General features: G+C 38.7%; 1 protein-coding gene across 1 annotated transcript; it reads right to left on the minus strand.

Annotated features, from left to right (window-relative positions):
* Positions 1-16,324: 16,324 nt before the first annotated feature.
* On the minus strand, positions 16,325-17,947 carry LOC139740119 (uncharacterized). Its single transcript, XM_071650701.1, has 3 exons — positions 17,580-17,947; positions 16,452-16,748; positions 16,325-16,329 (listed from the first exon to the last, which is right to left on the minus strand). Exons 1-3 carry the CDS (start codon positions 17,845-17,847, stop codon positions 16,325-16,327), a joined length of 570 nt encoding a protein of 189 aa, XP_071506802.1. The 5' UTR covers positions 17,848-17,947.
* Between the last annotated feature and the right edge of the window lie 5,180 nt (positions 17,948-23,127).

A 23,127-nucleotide genomic window follows, 5' to 3' on the forward strand; every position in this document is an offset into this window, starting at 1 on the left:
CTGAGTAGTACATGTAGAAGCAGTTCAGTACATCTTCATGGTAAGACAGTCAAGGTGAAATGGGTAGACTAACTTTCATTATTTTTTATTATTATTATTTTTTTTAGTACACTTGTGACCCTTGAGGGCAAGTGAAATAAATGGCTGCGATATGCTCAAATTAAGACACTTTTTTTTTCCAGACATTTTCATAAAGTATATATAAAACAAGCTAATATTAAGATTCTGCCTACCAAGTAAAATGGACACAGAATTTAGGATAATGTACGATGAAGGCATAACCTCAATAAAATACTTGCTTGACTGTACAAATTGAAAGAGCTATTTCTAGTAACTATCATACACACTGATCTAGTAAGGCATACAATATGTTTACAGAGTACTGCAGCAGTATAAATGTTCTGCACTCAAATGAACCAATAATCCCGTAAGAGCTCAAGACATCACAGCTTTGAAAAAAAAAAAAATACATTAATTGCACAAGTGTCCATACATCTCACAATTCTTGCTTTCCCAAATACTAGGGATCTGGATATATTCTTTCTTCATGCACAATACTCCACCTTTAAATCGAATGAATCATTTCATGGTACATGTACATCATACAGGCAAACCTTATTTCATGTGTTTGACGTGATACAACCTGATTGTAAAAACAAGGAAACATACAAGAAATTTATCAACTTCAGAGTAATGGGATTATCCAGTGTGACATGATGTGATGTATGTATTTAGAATGATGAGAAATACACATCATTATTGTACATTTCAACAACACAAAATCAATATATACATGTATTACATTCTATAAAATCAAGAACAATACAGATTAGAGTGGGTTTGTCTTTTCAACTTGCTACAGGAAAAATCATCTTTCCCACATACAGGAATCACATATCTAGTGTATACCTCTTGTCTTTTTCAGAAGTACCCTGTATACAATGGAAGAGATTTCCCAAGTAAGGTGAATCTTGGGGATTGGCTATTCACACTGGAATGATCCTATGACACCTAGGGTTGGCCTCTAACGGGAGGTCATGGGTACCTGTAGAAGAGACTCAGATAACTCATTCTCACTCTCACTGTCAAACCATCCAAAATTTTCTTCCTTCTGACCGCTGCTCAGCTCACGCCGCAAGCTTTCTTCGGTCTGCTCACCACCATTCTCCTGTACTGGGCTGAGGCCTGAGTCACAGAGAGGAGAGATCCTGTACTTCTCCCTGTACCTCTTCTTCCTTGAAAGCCTCGATAAGTGGCACTCCATTTGTTTGAGCACCATAATCTCCTTTCTCTGCTCATCATTATCATCCTCTAGTGCAGGCCAAGGGTTGAAAGTGTCAGAAGTCTGGGCTGAACTGCAGGTAGGCTTCTGCACATCTCTCCCTCTGGAAAGGCAGGATGTGGTGTTGGGCTTTGGTTGTACATGCAAACATTGGATAGCTTGCTGAGCAGCATTCTCCTGCATCAGTCCAGGGGCTGGCTTCAGGGATCCTTCAGGTAAAAGGGCTGGCTTCAACAACCCTTGAGGAGAGTTCCTGTTCTCCAGTGTACTTTGCTCCTTGGGAAGCCGAGATGCAGGATTGTTCTGATTAAGCATCAGTTTCGAATACAAGCTCCACTCTGCACGCACATTGCTGTCTCCTCCTATCAAGTCAGGGCTAGGATTGCCAGAAGTCGAACTCCCAGGCTCCTGATCATTTTTCTCCCCGAGTGGCTTGCCTGGGGAGTTTGATGCTGGGTCCTCAAACAAACCCCTCTTTGCTCGATGAGCATTAATCTCTTGTGCAGGTTGTGCATCAGTGGGGGCTTGATGTGCAGAGTTTTGACGTCTCTTCCTTGATAGCCTGGTTCTTCTGCCTGGGACTACAATAAAAGAAGGGAAAATAAAAGTATCTACTGCACTTGTCCTTGTCCATGATGTGCCTAAATATCAAGTTTTCCACATGTCTGAAGTGTTCTTAATATCTCGCACATACCGCCATAATGAGCTAAATTATCATGTAGCCTTAACCCCATTCTAACTGGGAGGGGGTCAAATTGACCCCCCCCTCGACATTTCGCGCCACGATTCCGCAACGCGCAAAGATTTTGTCGCGTCGTTTCATGACCTTTTTCATTGAAGTCTCCCACATATTTTGAGACCACATTTGCGACGTCCGGGTACACCGCTCTGAAGTTACGCAATGTTTTGCATATCATATGCATGTCAACCCAAAAACAGCTCAAATTCATGATTTTGTGTGCAAATCCAATGCAAATTGTGTTTTTTTGTTTAATTGATATAAATTAAATTATTTCAACTTTTGAACATTGAAATTAATCAATTCTAATGTAGATAAGCTTGAAAAAGTGCCTGCAACAAATTTTGGCACAAAAACAATAGAAAACAAAAAGTCAAAAAAACAAAAAAATACATAAGAAATTAACAAAACAATAAAAAACAAAAGAAATTGATTTTGATTGTGCTATCTTTCTACAAGAAAATTGTTCGATGTGTCTTGAGGAACTCTGACACAAAAATTTAGCAATCCTTCATTCTTTTTGATGGAGTTATAGGTGAAAATATGATTTCATGCGTAAATTTGCATAATTTATTTATTAAAAAATATAAAATCAACATTTTTCTATTGTATGACCATGTAATCTTTTAGTTGACATCCGGCTCTATGTTCAGGCAAAATTTTGCGGCGATCGCGCTATCGGCGGCCGAGATCTGAAGGGAGGGTCAAATTGACCCCCCCCCCCCCCCCCCAGTAAAAACTTGGTCTCAAATAGCCCAGTTAGAATAGGGTTAATGATAAGGATAAAGTTGTAGCAGTGATTACCAGCGTACTGTCTTTCCTCCAAGCACAAAATGTCTTTTTCCATGTGAATGAGAGACATGGCACATTGTAGTGCACACAGAAATATCTCTGAGGCTCTTCCATGTAGTCTGCAGCATGTAAGTTTTCATCAAACAAAGAAACCACTTAACAGGATTACTGATATAAAAAGCAAAGAAATTTAAACCTGTTGGTAATGGACAGTCTTCTGGTATGAAAATGTTTTCACTATACTCTGGAAGGAGAAGCAAGGGTGAGCTTACCATCTGGTTTCTTGTCTGGAGCTTGGTCCAGTGAGGTGGGTGTCACCAGGGATGGTGCAGGACCTTTGTCTGAAAACATGGGTGATGTCGTCAGACTACCAGGATTGCCTTCAGGAGCTCCTGGAGCAATCATGGAAGAGGAAGATGGTGCACATGGTGCACTAGATGTCACAAGTGATCCCAGAGACGATGGTCCACTGGACTTGGACAGAGTTGGTATTTTGGGTCTCTCACAACCTGCCCCAGACTTCAAAGAGGAGGCTGGATTACCCTTGCCACGATATGACTGCTGGTTTAGTCTGGCGGCCACTGGGTTCCACGTGGAAGATGAAGACCTTTGCTCTCGATCTGCCGTGGCATCAGCTGTGGTCTTGGGCTTGAGAAACACGCCCGATGATGCTGATGAACAGGATGGGACAGCCACAGCTCTCATGAAACTTCTGCTGTCTGTGATCATTGAGTCTCCATTCATGTGACTCTTCACTGGGGGTGCTGATGAAAATGTGAACAGTTTGAAATACAGGTGGACCATTTGTATGTGATCAATAAATTTATAAGCAATCAACACACGTTTATTTAGACAAAGTGTCAGCTTTGCAAAGTAAACTCACTTCAAAGTCTCCAATTCTGGCATTATCCGAGTCTGACCCTCTTCCTTCCCAGTGCCCTTTTTCCCTTTTATCCCCAAGCTTGTAGTGCTATCTCATTCAACATGTCATTACCATGGAGTCATTATCAATGTGTTACATACAAACTCACTTTGGATTTCACAATAGTCTCTGATTGAAATATTTGCCTTGAAGGAGTTATCTCTTCTCGTTTAAATACATTTACCAACTAAAAATCCAATTTGAGATCCTCAATCATGCACTTGTAAGACAAAATATGATCTTCAACTATCAGGAAGTTTGATTAAATCTGTACTTTTGCTCATTCAAGGCTCCATAATCAGCTTATGTCACTTCTTTGAAGAAGGAATCATATTACCTTGGTTCATCCCTAGATTTGTATGAAACCTATCAGGAAAAAAACAAACACACAAACAAACAACAATATACAAACCTTTCATGACACACTTCCCTCTGGTCTGTGATGTCTTGTTCCATGCACTGCAAGATGGAACAGAGTTTGCCAGAGGTGACGGGTATCTTCTCTGGTGAAACAAAAACAAGAAATACATGACTACAATTGGAATCTTTGTGTGAATTATCTGGTGGGAAAGGGTAAGATATGTTTGGTTGGGTCTTTGTCTGGCTGCTGTTGAAATAACTTCCTATAGCAGCACAGAGTGGCATAACAACATCCATGAACCAGAAATGGGTGTGGTGTCATCTTCCAGTTCATCCCCCCCCCCCCCCATTTGACCTTGATTCTTTGTGCCATACACATTTACTATAACCAGCCTGCTATTGCAATGAGAAGAATGATAACTCATCATTAAGATTACTGTATACGCTATAATTTTCGCGTACATAAATTTTCGCGAATTGCCGCTGTCACACATTTTCGCGAGTGGTTAAATTCGCGATTGGGGGACCAGAGAAAATATGAAGTGGCAAAGAAAGTGTGAATTTTCAACTTACTAGCAAATAAGAATGATACTAGTTATACACTGCATGAAAAAAACTTACCAAACTCTGCGAACTAGTAAGTTAGAATTCAACATTTTGAAGTGGTTAAGTCCATCGCGCTAGATTTCTGACGAGTGGTCCCCTTGCGATAATGGATTGGCTCTCTACAGTATTCGTAAGTAGACGTGGACGTGCGTAAACAAGCTTAGCCAGTATGGTCTGTTCGGTAAGCTGTGACATGGTATACTAGTACTGAAATGTTCGTATCATCAAGGCAAGGGATTCATTTTGGAAGGTAATATTTTCGCGTGTTGTTAATTTCGCGAATAGCTCCCGACTCGCGAAATTCGCGAAAATAAAACCCCCGCGAAATATATAGCGTATACAGTATCATATCTTTGATGGGGGTTTACACATCTTTATGTGCTGAGGCAATGATCTATAACTACCCATCATCAGTTACTGGTAAAGTCCTACAAGATTGACTATATGTGTAGTCAGCCCATATGAAAGTTAGTTAGCCCAATCAACCTAGCAATGTCCCTCAATTCAGCAGGAAGACTATGGTGACACACTAAAAATGTATTTAAAAAAATACATAATTCTTATCTTCAAACACATTTGCCAATGAGCAGAGAAAGTACTGCAGTAGACATGCCAATCAGTAAAAAATATCACAGCCCAGTAAGGTTTTATACGGAGGTGCTGGGAACTCTCTCTTCTCTTTCTAACACACACACACACACAGCCCCCCCCCCCCCCCCTTTAGAGAGAACATGCCTTTCATACTTTTTCAGTGTAAAAAAACTATGGATATGTGCAATGAAACAAAACACTCCTGAGAATTTGTTGAATACTCACTCGAGGTGGCTGCAGTTGTGTCAGCAGCTCCGAGAGGAATTCTTGAAGACTTGTGTTCCTGGGAATCGGTTGTTGGCGCAGAACCCTACGAAGGAGGTCCTCGTTGCCTACGATGAAGCAGCCCTTGCGGCCACGGGTGATGGCTGTGTAGAGGTGCTTCCAGTCCTCATGAAAATTGCCACTCAAAACATACACCACATAGTCAGTTTCAGACCCCTGTCAAAGTGTAAAGAGAAACAATATTCCCCTCAGAGAACATCTTACACATAAGGTTGATGTCATGTCTAAACCTAATCTAAAATCTAAATCTAAACCTGATGTTAGGTCTCGACTAAAACTATACAATCCCTTTGACTAATGTATGGGTCTAAAGCATGTTATCATCCTCACCAAAAACACAGATGTACTGTGTAGTCTTGCAAACTGCAACCCACTATCAAGTAGCTACTTGTAAGAAGGCCACTAACTAGTAAACAGCAACAAAACCAATTGTGATCCAGATAATTAAACTACTTTTAATTGTTTGGATTTAGTCATCAATTGGGTACATTATAGTAAGAAAGGGGTAGTATCTGAGCCTAAACAAAACATGGCCAACAGACTGTAGTTTCGATCACATGACAAAATTATCCCATCAAACATTGGTTACATAGTAAAGCAAGCTTCCTGCTAAAGCAGTTCTGAATTATAGGACAAACATAGATTTTTTTTATATCACTTCTTGCTAAAAATTTCAATTTTCAAACAGCCTTGTCTAGAAATAAAATATTTGACAGAGTTTCAGATTTCTAACTTCTTGTGTTGTCCTGCAATACTAGAATCACAGATTTGGAAACGACTCTTTTATCTCAATGTGAATTTAAGACCAGATGTACCCATTTATATGACCAAAAAAAAAATCTGACAACCTTAAATTCTGATTCATCAACAACGGCCAAGGTCGTGAGATACTAGTAGGAAGTCATAAAGCGAGAAATATGCACTGTTATGAATTAGAATGATACTGACCTGGAACGTGTGGATGGTCCTGGCCCAAGCAAACTGGACTTTCGCTTTCCGCTTCATGTCTCCAAAGTCCACCACAAACGTCTTTGAGTCATCATCGTCCATTGACAGAAGAGTTGCGATTTCTCTTCTCTTTCCATCACTTTCCTCTACAGTTTTCATCTTCATGTGCCAAAGAGACAAGTCATAGATTTATTAATAATCACAGCACAGGACTATCTTCAAGATAATACAAAAACATCTTGATCAATGTGAATAAAGCATTATAGCAGAAGCTTTTTATAACATGGGTGGATGTGAGAAACGAGTTTAGCGCAAATGAAATAGCCTGGTCACATTTTAGCAATAATTTTTTTTTCAATGACCTCTGAATAAGAATTCAAATGCATTTGAGGACTTTTGCAAACGTTTGCTACATGTAATTCTTGATAAATTTCTGAAAGTATTCATTCTAATTTTTCAAATATTAACAAGTTTATTTTTTTCATCTTCCAACATAATCAATTGCACATACTGGTACATACAATATAGACAAAAGAAAAGAGATGTCAATATAGGTAATCATCATTTCATAAAACAGTGGCTGCTCTCAATATATCAAATTCATTAGGACTAGTAGAGGAATTACTTATCATGATGAAAATGTGTTATATAGTGTATCAGTACAATGCTAGTCCATTGTATGACAGACTCTACTTCCTTTGCGATAATTGAGCACACCTTGCTATCAACAGACTGCTTTATTCTTGTATCATACCACCATTACACACAGACGACAGGTTATTTTGAATTAGCACATTGTTCACCACTATCATGTGTATTTGAGGAGTAAACTATGGAAGTCTACATCATTACATCGCAAATGCATTGTGGGTGTCCAAGCACATAATCTGTTGCCATAGATTTTTCTGGAATGGACGCTAAAGAAATGTTTCACCGACTAGTTTCACTGATGAAATGTGGCATGAAATGAACAAATGCTCTTAATTTTGGCCAAAATTCAAAAAGCCATACAGAAAACTAAATCACCTAGCAGTATATACTGCACTGACATTCATAATCATGGAATATTTCTAGAAATCTTACAGCTGATGTGTTAGGCAGGAAAAAGGTTGAAAAGAAAATGAGTAATCTTACGTCTTTGATGAAGAAAATATCACCGTTGTTGACCCGTCTCTCTTTCCATTTCTGTGTCTCCTCACATTGCTCCTGCACTACAGTATTCTTCTTGGCACATATCTTATCTTTCGGCTGGTAAACCACAGAGTATGATTTCTTGTCAAATGTCTTGTGATCGGCGTAACACTGGCAGCATGTGTCATTGATGCATTTGACACATTTCCTGACAAAGCACATGAGAAGAGGAACAATCAGCAAAGAGAAAACTTTCCTACATGAAAGTTTTGGCTTCTTCTTTTTGACATTAGGGAAAATATTGGAAGCTTAAAGGTATAATTTACCATTTGCAGATGAAACACAAACCCAGCATTAGTGCTTCAAAATAGTTCTAAAATGTGAGTTAGGGACAGAAACAACCATAATACCAATGTAAAAATTTGAACCAGTATAATCGATGCTAAGTATTGTTAAATATACAAAATAAGAACACTAGTTATAATAAAAATGTTTTCAGACTAAACCGTCTACAGTTATGGTTAAATGAGAAAAATAGTGATATCTCCTTATATTTTAAGCTTTATTGTAAAAATCTTATATGGTAGGATGTTTTGTGATACAACTGACCTACATGTATGCATCAAATGTGATATCCTGGACATTTTTTTTTTTTTAATCACTGCTCCCAAAGGTAAATTGGACCCATAACTCTTCGTATGCCATGGTATGAACCTCCTGTGTGCTGTATTATTCTGAGACCATAACATATGAGCGCTTGAAAGCATTGTTTTTCAAAACTAAAGTAACTTTTATCCCAGAAATGCAGTACAGCAAAGTTGTACAGAAAATTGTAAGCTTTGCTGTGATGTAAATTTTAAGACAAAGCTATGGGTATGATGCTTTCAAAATTCAAAGTACTGTGGCACATAGTGATTTATCAAACGGTTTGTGTGCAGTTGTGCTTTGAAGCAAAATGTGACAAGATAGCAAGCCATCAACTTAGTCCAATGTGTGACATGGCACACAAAGTTAAAGAACTGATTTGGTTAATACTTGTAGTGGTCTTGGAGTGAGAACCAAAAAAGATGTACATAGAGAATGGAGGAGTTGTCATGGTTTCAAATATATTATTTCTAATAGGTTTGGGCTTTGTAAAATCGCATCAACTTTGGGGAACAAATTAGTGCAGAAAGACATTTCAGTTTTCAAACTGAATATACTCTATTTAGAACTGAATCTGTAACACTGTCAAAACTATTGCATGACACAATCTAACAAATGATAATACAAATCCAAAAGGACTATTTTTTCTTCTTTTTTTGGTAATCTTTTTTTAAGAACTGGTACCGCTGTTACTGCATCTTGTCTGGAAGTTGTCCACAGTTTTGCTACATTTTGCTAGCCCATCACTTAAAGGACAAGTTCACTCTCATAAACATAAGGATTGAGAAAATGTAGCAATATTAGTAGAACACATCATTGAAAGTTTGAGGAAAATTGGACAATCCGTTCAAAAGTTATGAATTTTTGAAGTTTTTGTGCAGTTACTCCTGGATGAGAAGACTACTGCAGTGTACGATGTCACATGCGTAGAACAATATAAGGAAAATATAAAGAGAATTTCACAAAATTTCATCTTTTGAAAAAAGTACACATTCCCTTGACTTGTTACCGACATATTATGTTATGGGTAATATTATTCCCCCTGCCTTTAGAAAGAGGCAAGTCAAATGCTCTTTTGTTGTGCGAAAAAAGTGAAAATATGTCGAATTTTCTTTACATTTTCTTAATACTGTTGTACTCATATGACATCACAAGCTGTAGTAGTCTCCTCGTCCAGCAGTTCCAACACAAAAATTTCAAAAATTCATAACTTTTGCATCGATTGTCCAATTTTCCTTAAACTTTCACTTATGTGTTCTACTAATATTGCTGCATTCTCTAAATCCTAATGTTTATGAAGGTGAACTTGTCCTTTAATATGGTGTGATGTGCAAACTCACCCAACGAATGCGACAATCTGAGAACGTTTGGGATCCTGAAGCTCTTCTCTGCTGGTGACAAGCTGCCGGATCACCGCATCCACATCTGAATTTAGTCAAAGAAAAATGTACAGGAAAAAAAAGGCACTGTATCACCCTGTCTACAATGTTTAAAGAATTCAAGATCCTTGCAATCCTTACCATAAACCATTATCAATATTGTTCAGGGTTATATGAATTACAATCTGAGGACTGATTTCAGTATTAAAAGGGAGGACTGGTTTAGGAAATATGAATATGACTTGAGTTCTTACATATCAGTGTTAGTATACAAATGACGCACAAGTCTGAGTGCGTCAGTCGGAATTGTGAGCATAAGGTAACTATGGAATGCTTAACCCACGAGGCGAAGCCGAGTGGGTTTAGGCTAAATTCCATAGTTACCGCATGCACACTATATTCCGACTGACGCACGAAAAGACATGTGCGTCATTTGATTTATAGAATGGGTAATTTTCTTGTCAAAAACCCAGTTTTCTATCGTGTTACCCGATGACAAAATTACTGGATGCATTTCCTTTTGGCTTTCTGTAAAGGGCATGCATACCCGTACTTACGGTTTTTACTGGATGCATGGCCAGCCATGCATAAGTTTTTACTGGATGCATGGCCAAGCCGAGTGCGCGAACGCTTGCTTTAGTGCGCGAACCTTTGTTACAAGTACGCGTACTCTTGCTAAGTGCGCGATAACATGTTTACCACTGTGACTCAGCGTGCGGCCAGTAAAAATGAACACATAGCTCTCGACCAATCAGATCGCAGGATTCTCGCTACCCATTCTATAAAATGATATAAGCCAGTTTGCAGTTCTACTTTGCGCATGAGCAGAAAAAGGTCATTGGTACCAAAACGCATGATGGTTTTTAAATTCATGGAGATAAGCATGTTCTGTGATATTATGATTATTCATGCAATCCTTGTACATGATACTTGCCATTACATCCACTGACTGAAAACCTGGTATTTGGCAATTTGATACGAATATAAACATGCTTTAATGCATTCAATAGAAAACAAAGAGATGGATGCTTCCCCCGAGGGTTGTTTGATGGACCATTCTGGTCACCTGGTCTCGCTATGCAAGATCATTTCTCGTTGAACACGAATTCCATAAATTGTTACGCCAGGCAAACTTACCAGTACGCTTTGAATATGAGTGAAGTACCTAACCCACTAAGAAAATAGAAAGGTCATTGCACCAATGTGCACATGAGCTAATTTCGAACTGGCTTATTGTCTGCGTACCATAATGAACAAAATTGTACATGATTTATCAAACACAGAAGCTTTAATACAGAAAGTACACTACAGCAACTGAATCTAGTAGTTTGTATCCAACTGAATGCATCAACACACTGCTGATAACTTTCATTCAGTTTCTACAAGCCACACAAATTGAATTTACACTGTGGTGCAAGTTGAACCATGGAGCTGCACGAGAGGATTCATGTCAAATTTAGATGTTGGGAAGAAATTCATGATATCAAAAGTATATTTGGTGACCCATCACTTCGAAGATATCTATTGCAAGAACAAAACATACTCTAAAATGAAATATTTCAATCAAGTTTTGATTTTAATAGAAAGTAAGGGGAATGATGCATTCAAACATCATGAGTTGAAAGTGCTTACAAATGAACAGAAAATGTGTTTTATCTTTATGAGTCATCTTGTCACACTCACCTTCTTCCCTTTGGGTATTGTCCAGCTCCACTAATTCAAACCTGTCCTTTTCAAACCTGGGGTATTCCTGGTTGCGTTCAGCGATTCCCTCAGCATTCTCCACAATAAGCCTCCCACCTGCATCTGTGCGGTGGTTGGTGGTCAGGCGAGTAATGTAGTCAATGCTTCCTAAGGCTGACAGGAGAGAAATAAGCAGAAACACTTTCATTTCTATTGTCTCTATTACTGCAAAAGTGAAATTTTTCGCGTTGTTGAAATTTTCGCGCATTTCGCGCAACCAGAAACTAGCACGAAAATAAAAGCGTGCAAATATTTTTGCTTGCCGTATGTTCCTTGTGGGATGTCTTGATTCCGCGGAATTAAAAACATGCGAAACTCTTCTTACCCGTCCAAGTGTGAAAAATTAGTCGCGCAAAAATATCCACTTTTACAGTAACTGAATTTAGACTCGTCTGAGTCTGGTATCATGGCAAAGTATAAACATGTACTGAGAATGAATATCTCATTTAACAGCCTGAAAGTTGAATTTACAGAACAGCTGGTACATGTACAAATGTTTACAATGGCACATATTTCAGCTTGGTGTTTGCAACAGAGAGATTGAACAATTAAAACAAGGCGTCACAGAATACACATACCTTGAGCAAATTAGTGACACTACTTTGATTGACAATGTAGTACACTTTAATCCTATTCTAACTGGGGGGTCAAATTGACCCCCCCCCCCCCCCCCCCGACGTTTCGCGCCATGATTCCGCAACGCACAAAGATTTTGCCACCTCATTTCATTGCTTTTTTCATTGAAGTCTCCTGCATATTTTGAGACCAAATTTGCGATGTCCCGGTAAACCATTCTGAAATGATGTAATGTTCTGCATATGCATGTAAACCCGAAAACAGCTCAAATTCATGAAATCATGTGCGAATCCAATGCAAATTGTGTGTTTTTTTTGTTAAATCGATATAAATTAAATCATTTCAACTTTTAACCATTGAAATTAATCAATTCTAGTGTAGATAAGCTTGAAAAAGTGCCTGCAACAAATTTTGGCAAAAAACAAAAACAAAAGAAAACAAAAGGTCGAAAAAACAATAACATACGTAAGAAATTAACAAAACAATAAAAAACAAAAGAAATTGATTTTGATTGTGCTACTTTTTTACAACAAAATTGATTGATGTGTCTTGAGGAATTCTGACACAAAAATTCAGCAATCCTTCAGTCATTTTAATGGAGTTAGAGGTGAAAATATGATTTCATGCATAAATTTGCATAATTAATCTATCAAAAATAGAAAGTTAATATTTTTCTATTGTATGACCATGTAATCTTGTAGCTGACATCTGGCTCTATCTTTAGGAAAAATTTCGCAGCGATCGCGGGCTGAGATCTGAAGGGGGGGATCAAATTGACCCCCCCCCCCCCCAATAAACTTGGTCTCAAATAGCCCAGTTAAAATAGGGTTAAATGCGCTTTCAAGAACGTGACAGAAAAAAGAGACGAGAGTTTCACAATATTTCCAATTTTTGTTTTGTTTTCTGTTTTCACTGTTTGGCAGAAGGGGTACATCAACATTGTGCTGAATATAAAGAACTCTGTACAAATAAACTGGTTCTACCTGCATTTTAGTTTAACCCTTGATATCCTATGGGGTTACAACCCTCAAACAGAACTTCCTTTGCTTGCTGTGAATTTTCACTAGCGTAAAGCTGAATGCATTACTGTATAAGCTGATATTTCCAAGAACAGATATTTTCACAAATGAGGTCAAGGACATTTTCGCAAATTGGTTCCAAGACTATTGCAAGTGCGCTATGGCTGCATTTATGCGTGTTATTAAATTTGCCGTCCAACATTAATTTGCATAATTCACACAAATTAAACACTCCCCAAAATAATAGCTTATACAGAAAGATTCTTTCCAGCAAACCAAACTGATCTTGCCGTGAGTGTTTTCCTGTCTCACCTTTGACTACATCCTGGAGGAAATTACCAGGTTGAACCGATGGAAGCTGGTGCTCATCACCAAGGAAGATGACTTTCTGTAGGCTGTACCCGAGGAGGCACCACAAGACGCGGGCGAGAACCCGAACGGGAACCATGCTACACTCGTCTACAACCAAGACCTTCACCTTGGCATACGGGAACTTCTTGGGATCAGGATCACAGTTGGACTCGGTGTACGTAACACTGTGGAGGGTCTTGGCTTTCATTCCAGTCCGACGGGCAAGAATCGAGGCAGCTCGGCCTGTCGGTGCTGTCAGGAGGACAATGGGCTGCTCGACGGGATCCTCCTTTTTATCCCCTTTTTTCTCTTTACTCATCGATTTCCCTTCATCATCTGATTTCTCCTCCACTTCTGCCTGATTTTCTACCAAATCAAACACAAATAATACAATCGCATTCACAAAGAATTATGAGAAAGATACACATTTAGCAATTCTTAAAGAGCAACAGAGAAGCACACAAGTTACAAGATCAAGGGGACATGCCACCCCTATTAAAAAAAATTGAAACAGTTTATTATGCTTCAGTCAGGGTTTTAAAACACTGAAAGTTTATAAACACAACTTCAGTTCAATTCGATAGATTCTGTAAATGCAAAATGGCTAGTATTAAGCATGAAACTTATGTTGAGAATTCCTGATCATTAGTCAACACTGCTCTGTGATTAGCGAAAAATTATGTAGCGTATGATACAACTCATGAAGAATAGAAAATACACTAACATTCCCATTATAATTGCAGTGTGCTTTCACTCGCTTAAAACATTATAAGGAGAACAACAATTCTAAATGTTTAACCATGTATCAAGTACTGCAGAGGATCTACGGCTTGGAAATGAATGTGGTACGAAATGATCATAAATAATACCCTATCTTGCAATTATCAAGCCCAAGAATAAAATGATGCTGCAGCATTCCTTTGCAACATATCATACCCCTGGGCTGTACCAAGAGTTTAGAGGCAGAAGATTGACTTACCAGGTGTCCAGCGTTTGGGGAGCTGGCGCAGGACTGAGCACGCCACATGGGTCTTACCGCAGCCCCCTTTGCCCAAAATAACAGAAAATGGCTTCTTGCGGATGCTTGTGGCTGCCTTCTGCTGCAACGGGTCAAAGTTACAATCGCTGTCATCTCCATCCGGAATGACATACGGCTGTAGCTGGTGATATCTCACCAGACGGGACAGGGCATTTGCAATGCTCCGCTCAGAGTTACGGTACTTCACCCAGTGCCACTTGTGACTGATTACCTCAATGACGTTTCTCTTCTGCAGCTCATTCAAGGCTGAAATTCGCTCCTTTTCTTCGGGTTTCTGTAGACCATAATTCCTTTTCATGTAGACATGGTCAGCTGAGTAGTGGTGGACAAAAGTGTGACCGTCCTGGTGACACTTGTCCTTTACAATGTTGTAGTACTGCAGGGCAAGCAGCATCCTATCACTGAGCCGAGGAATGATACCAGCATCTACAAAGCCTTGATAGTCGGCTTCAACAAGCCGCCAGCCATGCTTCCTCATTGTCTGAGGAGAACAATGAAGATAGGAATTTGGATCAACTTGACGAAATAACAGCTTGAGACAGTACAGAAGCAGTATCTATCAACTTTAAATTTGCCAACTGTTCTTCATGTAAGGAATTGATGTAGAACATATTCAATCTATGGGATACAAGTAAGGTATAGGCACTGAACCACTGAATTACTCTCAACTTCATTCATCTAAACCAAAACTGATTTGAAAAGGATTGTATCTACATATGAGCAAATGACAAAATTATATAACATGGAAATCATCATCAATATACAAAGTTAGTGAAAAGGGGGTGGAATTAAGCAAGCTGAATAACATTATTGTGGGCAGGTAAGTGACACAACTCATCAATTTTCTCACCGTCTCAAAACCAAAGTCCTCAGGTGACTCTCGCAACACTTTATCAAGGACTTCAAGATGGGTGACGTCTTCAGTTGTGAGTATCGAAAAAGTTCTCCTCTCCACCAGCCGAGGTAAAACTCTGAATAGCTCAGGGTACTTGAAGCAGCGGTATATTGCTCGCAGATCATCTACATGTAGCAAGTGCAGAAAAGAAAAATATGTGCACATAAATGTAAAGGATCGTTGCAATTCCATACCACGTTCAAATCAAATTTAAAAAGTAATCAAACAAAAGAATGGTAGTGTCATGACGCTAAGGCTTGAAAAATGAAGCTATGGAATCTCACTTTTTTTTACACAATTTTCGCCACATTGGAACATCGGTCATTACTGCATACAGTATGTGCAAATCGGCTATGATGCTGTTATCAACTTGAAAACTCTCCCATTCATCATGTTTGAGGTTGAATGTCTAGCAAAATACAACATTCCATTAAATAACAAAAGCTAAAATATTGATGCACAAGAAAACTGAAGATTTGAGTGTTGGTGGGATACTCTGGATGCCACGATACCATAATGCCACAAATGTGATAGTTACTGTACCTATGTAGATACTGTACCTTTATACATACATAGATCATGAATACATACAAATGCCCTTGCTTTATGACGAATATTGCTTAAATTTTGGTTCTCTTCTCTTGCTGGGAATTTGAGCAATAGGCTTGTAATGAAAAACAAGGACACATACAACATATGCATGCATAAATGTAACAAGTGTGTGCTTGAGCACACCTTGATATATAGAACCCCACCTTTGTGTGTCATTTAAGTATTTACAGCAAGTTTATGAGTTGGAGGAGAAATAAGTCTACACTTCTTTCTTCCTTTACTTGTACGATAACAATTTTCTTGGATGTGGGGTATTAAAAGGACAAGACCCTCATAAGAAAGTAAATGCACTTTCCTTTGTGTTTGTAAGCATTTCATTACAACAGTTCTGCCGTCATGATTTTATGTACCTGCTTGCTTCTTCTTCTTCTTCTTCTTCTTCTTCTGCTTCTCACTGCTACTGCCGTCATCATCCTTACGTGGTACCTCAAGAAAACGTTTCATCACAAAATTTGCCAGGGACCGTAGGGCTAGGTCATCCACTTGCTCCTTGGCGGCCTCAACTGCTTCGAAGAATGCCGCAAAGCTCCTCAAACTATTGCTGCATCTGAGGTAGTCAAGGAAAGAGGCCTTCATCTGGTTTTCGGCATTCTCTGCATTAGGGTTGGAGAAGACTCTGCTGACCAGCATTGTGAGGAGGGTTTTCATGTCACCCTCATTTCGGAGAGAGTAAGTAGGGGCGCTGCAGGGGGATTTAATGGTGTAACTCTCCACGCCTCTGATTCTGTCCTTGACGGCATCACAGGTGATACACCACCATGGACCATCAAAGATGAATTTCCCTCTAACCTTCACACGACTCGTTCCATTACAAGTCTTGACTTCCATATGACCTGTATTTTTTCATGATGAAAAAGACAGTGTCAAGCATTTTCATTTAAGTTCAATGATAAAAGTCAACAATGGAGAGAAGATAGGGCATAATGAGACATGTTGAACATTAACATTCAGGTCTTCCCTATACACATGTATTTTATTGTCTTCCTTTGTGCTACATGTAGTTCGCTACACATGCCACTGTCAGAATAAGATTCCCTTCAGTGCAATTAGTCCAAAAAATAACATTCTCATAAGTTTCTTTTGTGATGGTTTCCCTACACTCTTTTAGGAGTAAAAGAGAATACTGTAATACCAAATCTGCAAAGCTTAAAAAAGGCTACATTCAATACAATAACACACTTACAGATCTTGAAATTAGAGAAACAAAGTGATCGAAGTTTACTTCAAGTTTTAAAAGTCGTACCCCTTTTGCAAACATCAAATTATTCTACATGCTTGAAATTTCAGCCATACACCTCAAAACTTTAAGAAAAAGAAGAAAACCAGCAAATACACTCACCTTTCGTAGCCAGAATACCAGTTAGAATTTTTTGGAACCCAAATGAATTCACTCAAAATCGTTAGTGTTAGTTTCCTTTCTATGACTTAGAAGTGTCTAGTTTTAATGTTCTTGATGACAGCTCTGAAAAACCGAGATGTCTTAGATTAACCAGCTTTTGAAAGGAATTCAATTTCAAGGTTGATGATTATACACTAACTTTCACATGAACAAAATTTTACATGGCTCACACACCTTTAAAAATAACCACGATAGGTCACATCGGCATAGAACAACTACTCCATGTCATGTCATGTTGAGTGAAATAAACAAAGATGATGCTCACATTTCTTTGTAGGACACTGTCTTTTCCTCCCATCTGCTGCACCCGCTAGGATAGCATTCTGATCCTCCATGTCACAGTCCTCAAACTCCTCCTCCTCCTCCTTGTTGCTCCCATCATCATTTTCATCTCCTCTGTCGTCCTCCTCGATGAAATCAATCAAGTGACCGATGAGAGTGGCCCTTTCTCCTGCACGAGGTGTACAGTTCCATCCTGGGCTGATGTGCCTTGATGAACGACGTTTTCCTCCACGCTGTCGTTTGGGTGGCATTCTGAGGCTGGAACACACTCAAATACAGTTTGTAACTTGAATGTAGAGGCCTTCAAGGTGTTGCCACAGCCTAAAAAGCCACAAAAACAAAGGAATGCAGCTTGACTTGAAATAAAAACAGGAAAAGCAAGGGCAGAAAGATTACATGCCAGTGAGGTAATAAAGGTTGTAAGTCACTCTGTGTTACCAGGGGCGGATCCAGGAATTCCGTAAAGAGGGGATGCGTTTACAAAATTAAAGGGGGGGGGGGCGCACACACCCCTTCCCCCATTTTTTTTTCTTATTTCTTTTGTTTCAACAAAAAATTAAAGGGGGGGGGGGGCGTGTGCCGGTTGCGGTCCTCCCTGGATTTGCCCCTGGTTACTGATACTGATGACGTAATGTTTGTTTGTTTTTTTCCTGTGTCTCTCCACAACAAAGCATCAGCACTTCTTCTTACTCATGACACGCTCATGTTCTTAATAACTGAAGACATTCTTGAATGATTTTCATCCTGCACATTTCTACCAAACACATCATTGAGTTTCCTACTAAACGCTACTCTATGATTAGATATGAATTAGTAACACTTAGTCTTAGAACTAGTGTCTAGTAGTAGTTTCCAATGTTGGCAGCCCTGGGTCGGGCTACAAGTCAATGTTGTATACTACACAGTCCACAGAGCTAGAGACGTAGACTGCACTGGCACTGTGTACACACGCCGATCTGTATCACGGTCAGTTATCTCATTCATTCTCAATAGTGAGACAACACCCCCAAAAAAGCCCGAAAAATCTCGGAAACTGCACTGCTTACCTTTTCACTTTAACTCCGCACAGAATACGTTAGTCTCTTGAGTGTGCCAGACTGTACCAGACTATGAGCAAAGATCTTAGGATCTCTGCTATTAAGTATTATTATCTCAGCTTTTTTCTTGCTGGTGGGCTTTGGAGTTCCTACACAACTAACATGTGTGTATAAAGCCGTACAGCGGTACAATGTACATGTACGTACGAACGATCACGATAGGTCAAATTTTCGCGCGGGTTGTCTACGTGCGAGTGCGTACGCCATGACGACCACTCGCTCGCCTCGTAAACATGTCCACATGTACAAAATACACAAGGTTCAAGAGATGGCGCCACAACAGTTTCGAACCATAGAGCTGTGTTTATATAGTACAGCTCTATGTTTCGAACCAACACTTTGATGCTATACAGTAACTCAATAATAAAGTAGGGCATTTGTGTGTGTAAATCTAAATCTGCATCACAGAAGGGAAGATAGTGATAGTGTTAATTCGTGGGACGTCTCATTGCAGAATGGCAAGTCATTCTCCAAGGAGCATCGTTACGGTAATTGTCACTATGATGAGCGACTAATCTTCCACCATCCGTGATTCGATGAGCTGCACTATAATATTACAATAAAAACACGAAGATGCATGCTGAAATATGCATAAAGATAAGTTGCAAGAAATGGAATATTGATTGATGAAATAGAAATCAAAATTACTCGATGATACATAGAGGTCAGGGTGAATTAGATAGGGCCCGATATAGATAAGCTTTTGTGTAAAATTCTTTCTTCCTTACTTTTCAGATACTATAATTATGTAGAAAACGTCAAGTCAAATCGAGTGAAACGAGATTGTTTTAAGACAGAAAGGTAAAATACTCAAGGTAACTATAAAGTCTATGCTGCATGGTGCACATGGACCATCGTCGGGAGGCTGTCATTATTATAGGTCCTAAGTGATAATCTTAGAGGCGTTATAGATAACGCGTTAAATTATAAACTAGAACGTATCCAGTTTAATCATTGTCATGTATTATAGGCCTATAGCAAATAGTTGAACACTATTAATCTATCAAAGTAAAAAAAAAAAAAAAGTGGTTATCATTCTTTTCAGCTGCAAAATAATGATTCCAACGATTGTCGGTATTAATATGATTAGCCTATCATTGTATGATATTATGTTCAATACAAGTCATCAGCATCTACCTTTGATATAAATTTACTATGTTGTTGGTGGTGGTATATAGCTGGTATCATTATCTCACAGAGTATATAGTCACATGTACCTTACAATGTTGTTGCTATTTTTTTTTAAGGCGTGTGTCGTTCGGTTGTGAATATTTACGCCCAAATGTAAACCAGGAAATATAGCTTGATCTAGACACCTTGATTTTTTTTTTTTTTTGTTCTTCTCCAATCAGGGCCTCCATTGACTCTACAGGAAGTGTCTCGCAAGCTCAGCTGAGTGCAGCCACCAGCACTCGCCTCGATCCGGAGGACGCACTAATTGTTTTTCTTTGTTATGATACTGGAGCAGCGCTCCGTTTAACTTGAAACATCCTGTCTTATAGTCAACTATATAAGACCTGTGCTGTACAGCTTGGCCTGTATTGTCTGTTATAAAACTGACCTAATCCAGCCGTTGTTATTTTTTTTAAATACAGAAAATATACGATATGCCCTGCTGCCATTCCTCTGAAGACCATTCTTCTCTGATATCATTAGTACTACTTCCCCCTATAGCTTTACTTCCGGTTCCCACAAGTATTTCCTGTTCTTGGAATATTGTATAACTTTGTATAACGTATGTGGATTTGATCATAGCAGCGTACTTGAATCACAATCTGCCATGATAATGGATTCCAGGGGAAACGGAACCATGGGGGCCGGGGTAGAGTTTGCAGCCCCCCCCCCCCCCCCAACACTTGAGGGTTTAAACATGGGGAAACGGTGGAAAATGGCAACATCAATGAATTCCGAAAGTATACGTTAAACAGCTAACCCAGACTTTGTTTGTTTGTTTGTACTTTTGGACACCTCGTCCCACAGCCTCCCCCCCCCCCCCTCCAGCCCTAAAAACGTTCCACGACCCCTGGATTCTATATTGTACTGCATGCCTTTGCATCTCTAGTGTTTGACAATTATTGTTTGTTTTGCAATTTTTCAAGCCCATTTTGCTCTCGTGGTTAAATTGATGCTGCTGTATCAAGTTATCAACCACTTCTCGTTCCTCTCAGTTTTCTTGTCCCGCAGAATTTCTCAGTTCTTTGCAAATTTAATGTCTTGCTTGCACTAGTGTTGAACTATTCTTTTTCCTTATGTTTCCAGTTTGAAAGCAATCATAATTTTTTATACATTACACTATATACTGCATTCGTTCATCCTCCGATTTATTATCATTCATCAGTTTGAATGCCTGAGAAATGGCAATTCATTGTCTGAGTCAAACGTGGTCACAATGACCCCACAACTAGTCCCTATATACATTACCTGACAAAACTATGCTGATACCCTGATTGCATATAGGAATGATTTACAAGGATAACTAGTTTTCCATGGATCACAAAATGACGCCATATTGGGTATGCATTTTAATTGTTTATTATTCATTAAGGCACAGATTGAATTGGTATTATAGAACATGGCTCGTATAACTCTTCAGTATAGTTAGAAACAGTGACCAAGAAAGTTATTGATGTTGTTTTGTCTTGTCTGAATGACGTATACTTATCAAAGCATCTCATAGTTACACCGTCAAAATAAACACTGTATTTTCTTTCCGAAGTAAGCGCTAAATTCTCAGTCTAATTTACTCATTAGGTGTAATAATAGCTCAATCAGTGTTGTTAAGTCACAGTGCATGTCACTATGCTATCCTACGTCTCTCTGTTTCAAAGCGAGTATCCCATTCACTGTTTTCAACTTTTAATCATTCTATTCAACTATATTTTTTGTCCATTTTATCTGTATGATAGACTTTCAAGTTTGATATTCAAGTATCAGTTGGTAATTCATCTTTTCGTTTATCTTTGTATCATATTTGTATAATGTGTTCATTTTTCTTTCCCATAACATGGTTGTATACCAACAGGAATAAAGTCATTGTTAGATAACATTTTCTGCTAGGAAAATTAAACAGTCTGATTCTCTTCCTCCACCCAAACAATTCATGTCTTTATATTATGTCTAACTTTTTTTTTACAATTATGTCACGATCCCATGTAAACATTGTAAGTTTGGTTTCCTATTCTTTACACTCTTTGAATTATTCAAAAACATAGGACCTACAACTGTCTCAGGTGTTCTTCAAATAATCCACCTGCTCTGTTCCACATATTCGAGGGTTATTGATGATGTAGGTTAAAGGTCAAGTATACAACGGTTCGTGGCAGAAAATGTCAAACTCGGGGCGGGGGAGGGAAGGAAATTGTCGTGAAATATCACTGATAACAGGCATAGATAAACCGTACTGGACTCCTATTGAAAAACTGCGCTCCTTTTTTTTTCACTGTGACTTTTTGTTTTTGCCACAAACAATTAGTTGCCACTGACAAATCTATTTTGTAAACACTTAAAACATTTCAAACGGCATTGTGACATCACACTTTGCTATTTTGCGACTGCTTTCTTCACGGATCACATCAGTGTGCTCAGACGCATCAAGAAAATGTTCCTTTTTGTGGTAAATACTGTTGACAGACAATAATCATCCACCAAGCATTATGGGCCTCTTAAACATGGCTCGTCATCTAAACTCTCTATACGTCTCATTATGACATCATAACAGAAAGACTTTAGCTATAAGAAAGGTATTGTTCCTTTGTGCTTGTGTGGCTGAGAAACTCTCACATGCTGGCTTGTAATTCATCCAGCTGTGTACCTAATACCTACCATACTATTGTCATTCCGACAGTGATTTGGCAGAGCTTGGGCATATCATCTTAGTTGCTTTGTTTTTGTTTTTGTTTTGTTTTGTTTTGTTTTGTTTTGTTTTGTTTTGTTTTGTCTTGTTTTGTTTTGTTTTTTTTTGGGGGGGGTTGTTTGTTTTTCCCTTGGTTACTATTATTTTTTTCGAATAGTGATCGTTATGATTAATATGTTCATATTAATATCACACAATAGCTCTTTGTCGTTTTGAAAATAAAATATACAAAATGCTGTTATACTTTGGGGGATGACGTCATTGAGTAGGCGAAACCTACAAATCTTGTGGTATGCTGCTAGCCTCATCAATGCAGTTGGCTAACTTGATAATGGCATTGCTTGAAAGCAAGATTTGCACCTCAATATATAGTAATACCCTCAATTTCGACGAATCGTTTATTATGATGTCCACATTTCCTACGTACGTGATTGGACAATAGCTTGCTGTTTGTGTGTGCTGGTATTCTCTGCCCTCCCTTTATTGAGTCCTTTCCTCTGTTATATCTGCACAGACTAGAAACTTAACAAAACATCCCGTCCCTTTGAACTTTGACCTCCTCTCTTCTACAAACCATGGAC

Source organism: Diadema antillarum, unplaced genomic scaffold (genome assembly GCF_040938485.1).
Source record: "Diadema antillarum isolate AM-2024a unplaced genomic scaffold, OU_Dant_1.0 seq00000836_RagTag, whole genome shotgun sequence".
In the NCBI taxonomy this organism is placed as follows: Eukaryota; Metazoa; Echinodermata; class Echinoidea; order Diadematoida; family Diadematidae; genus Diadema; species Diadema antillarum.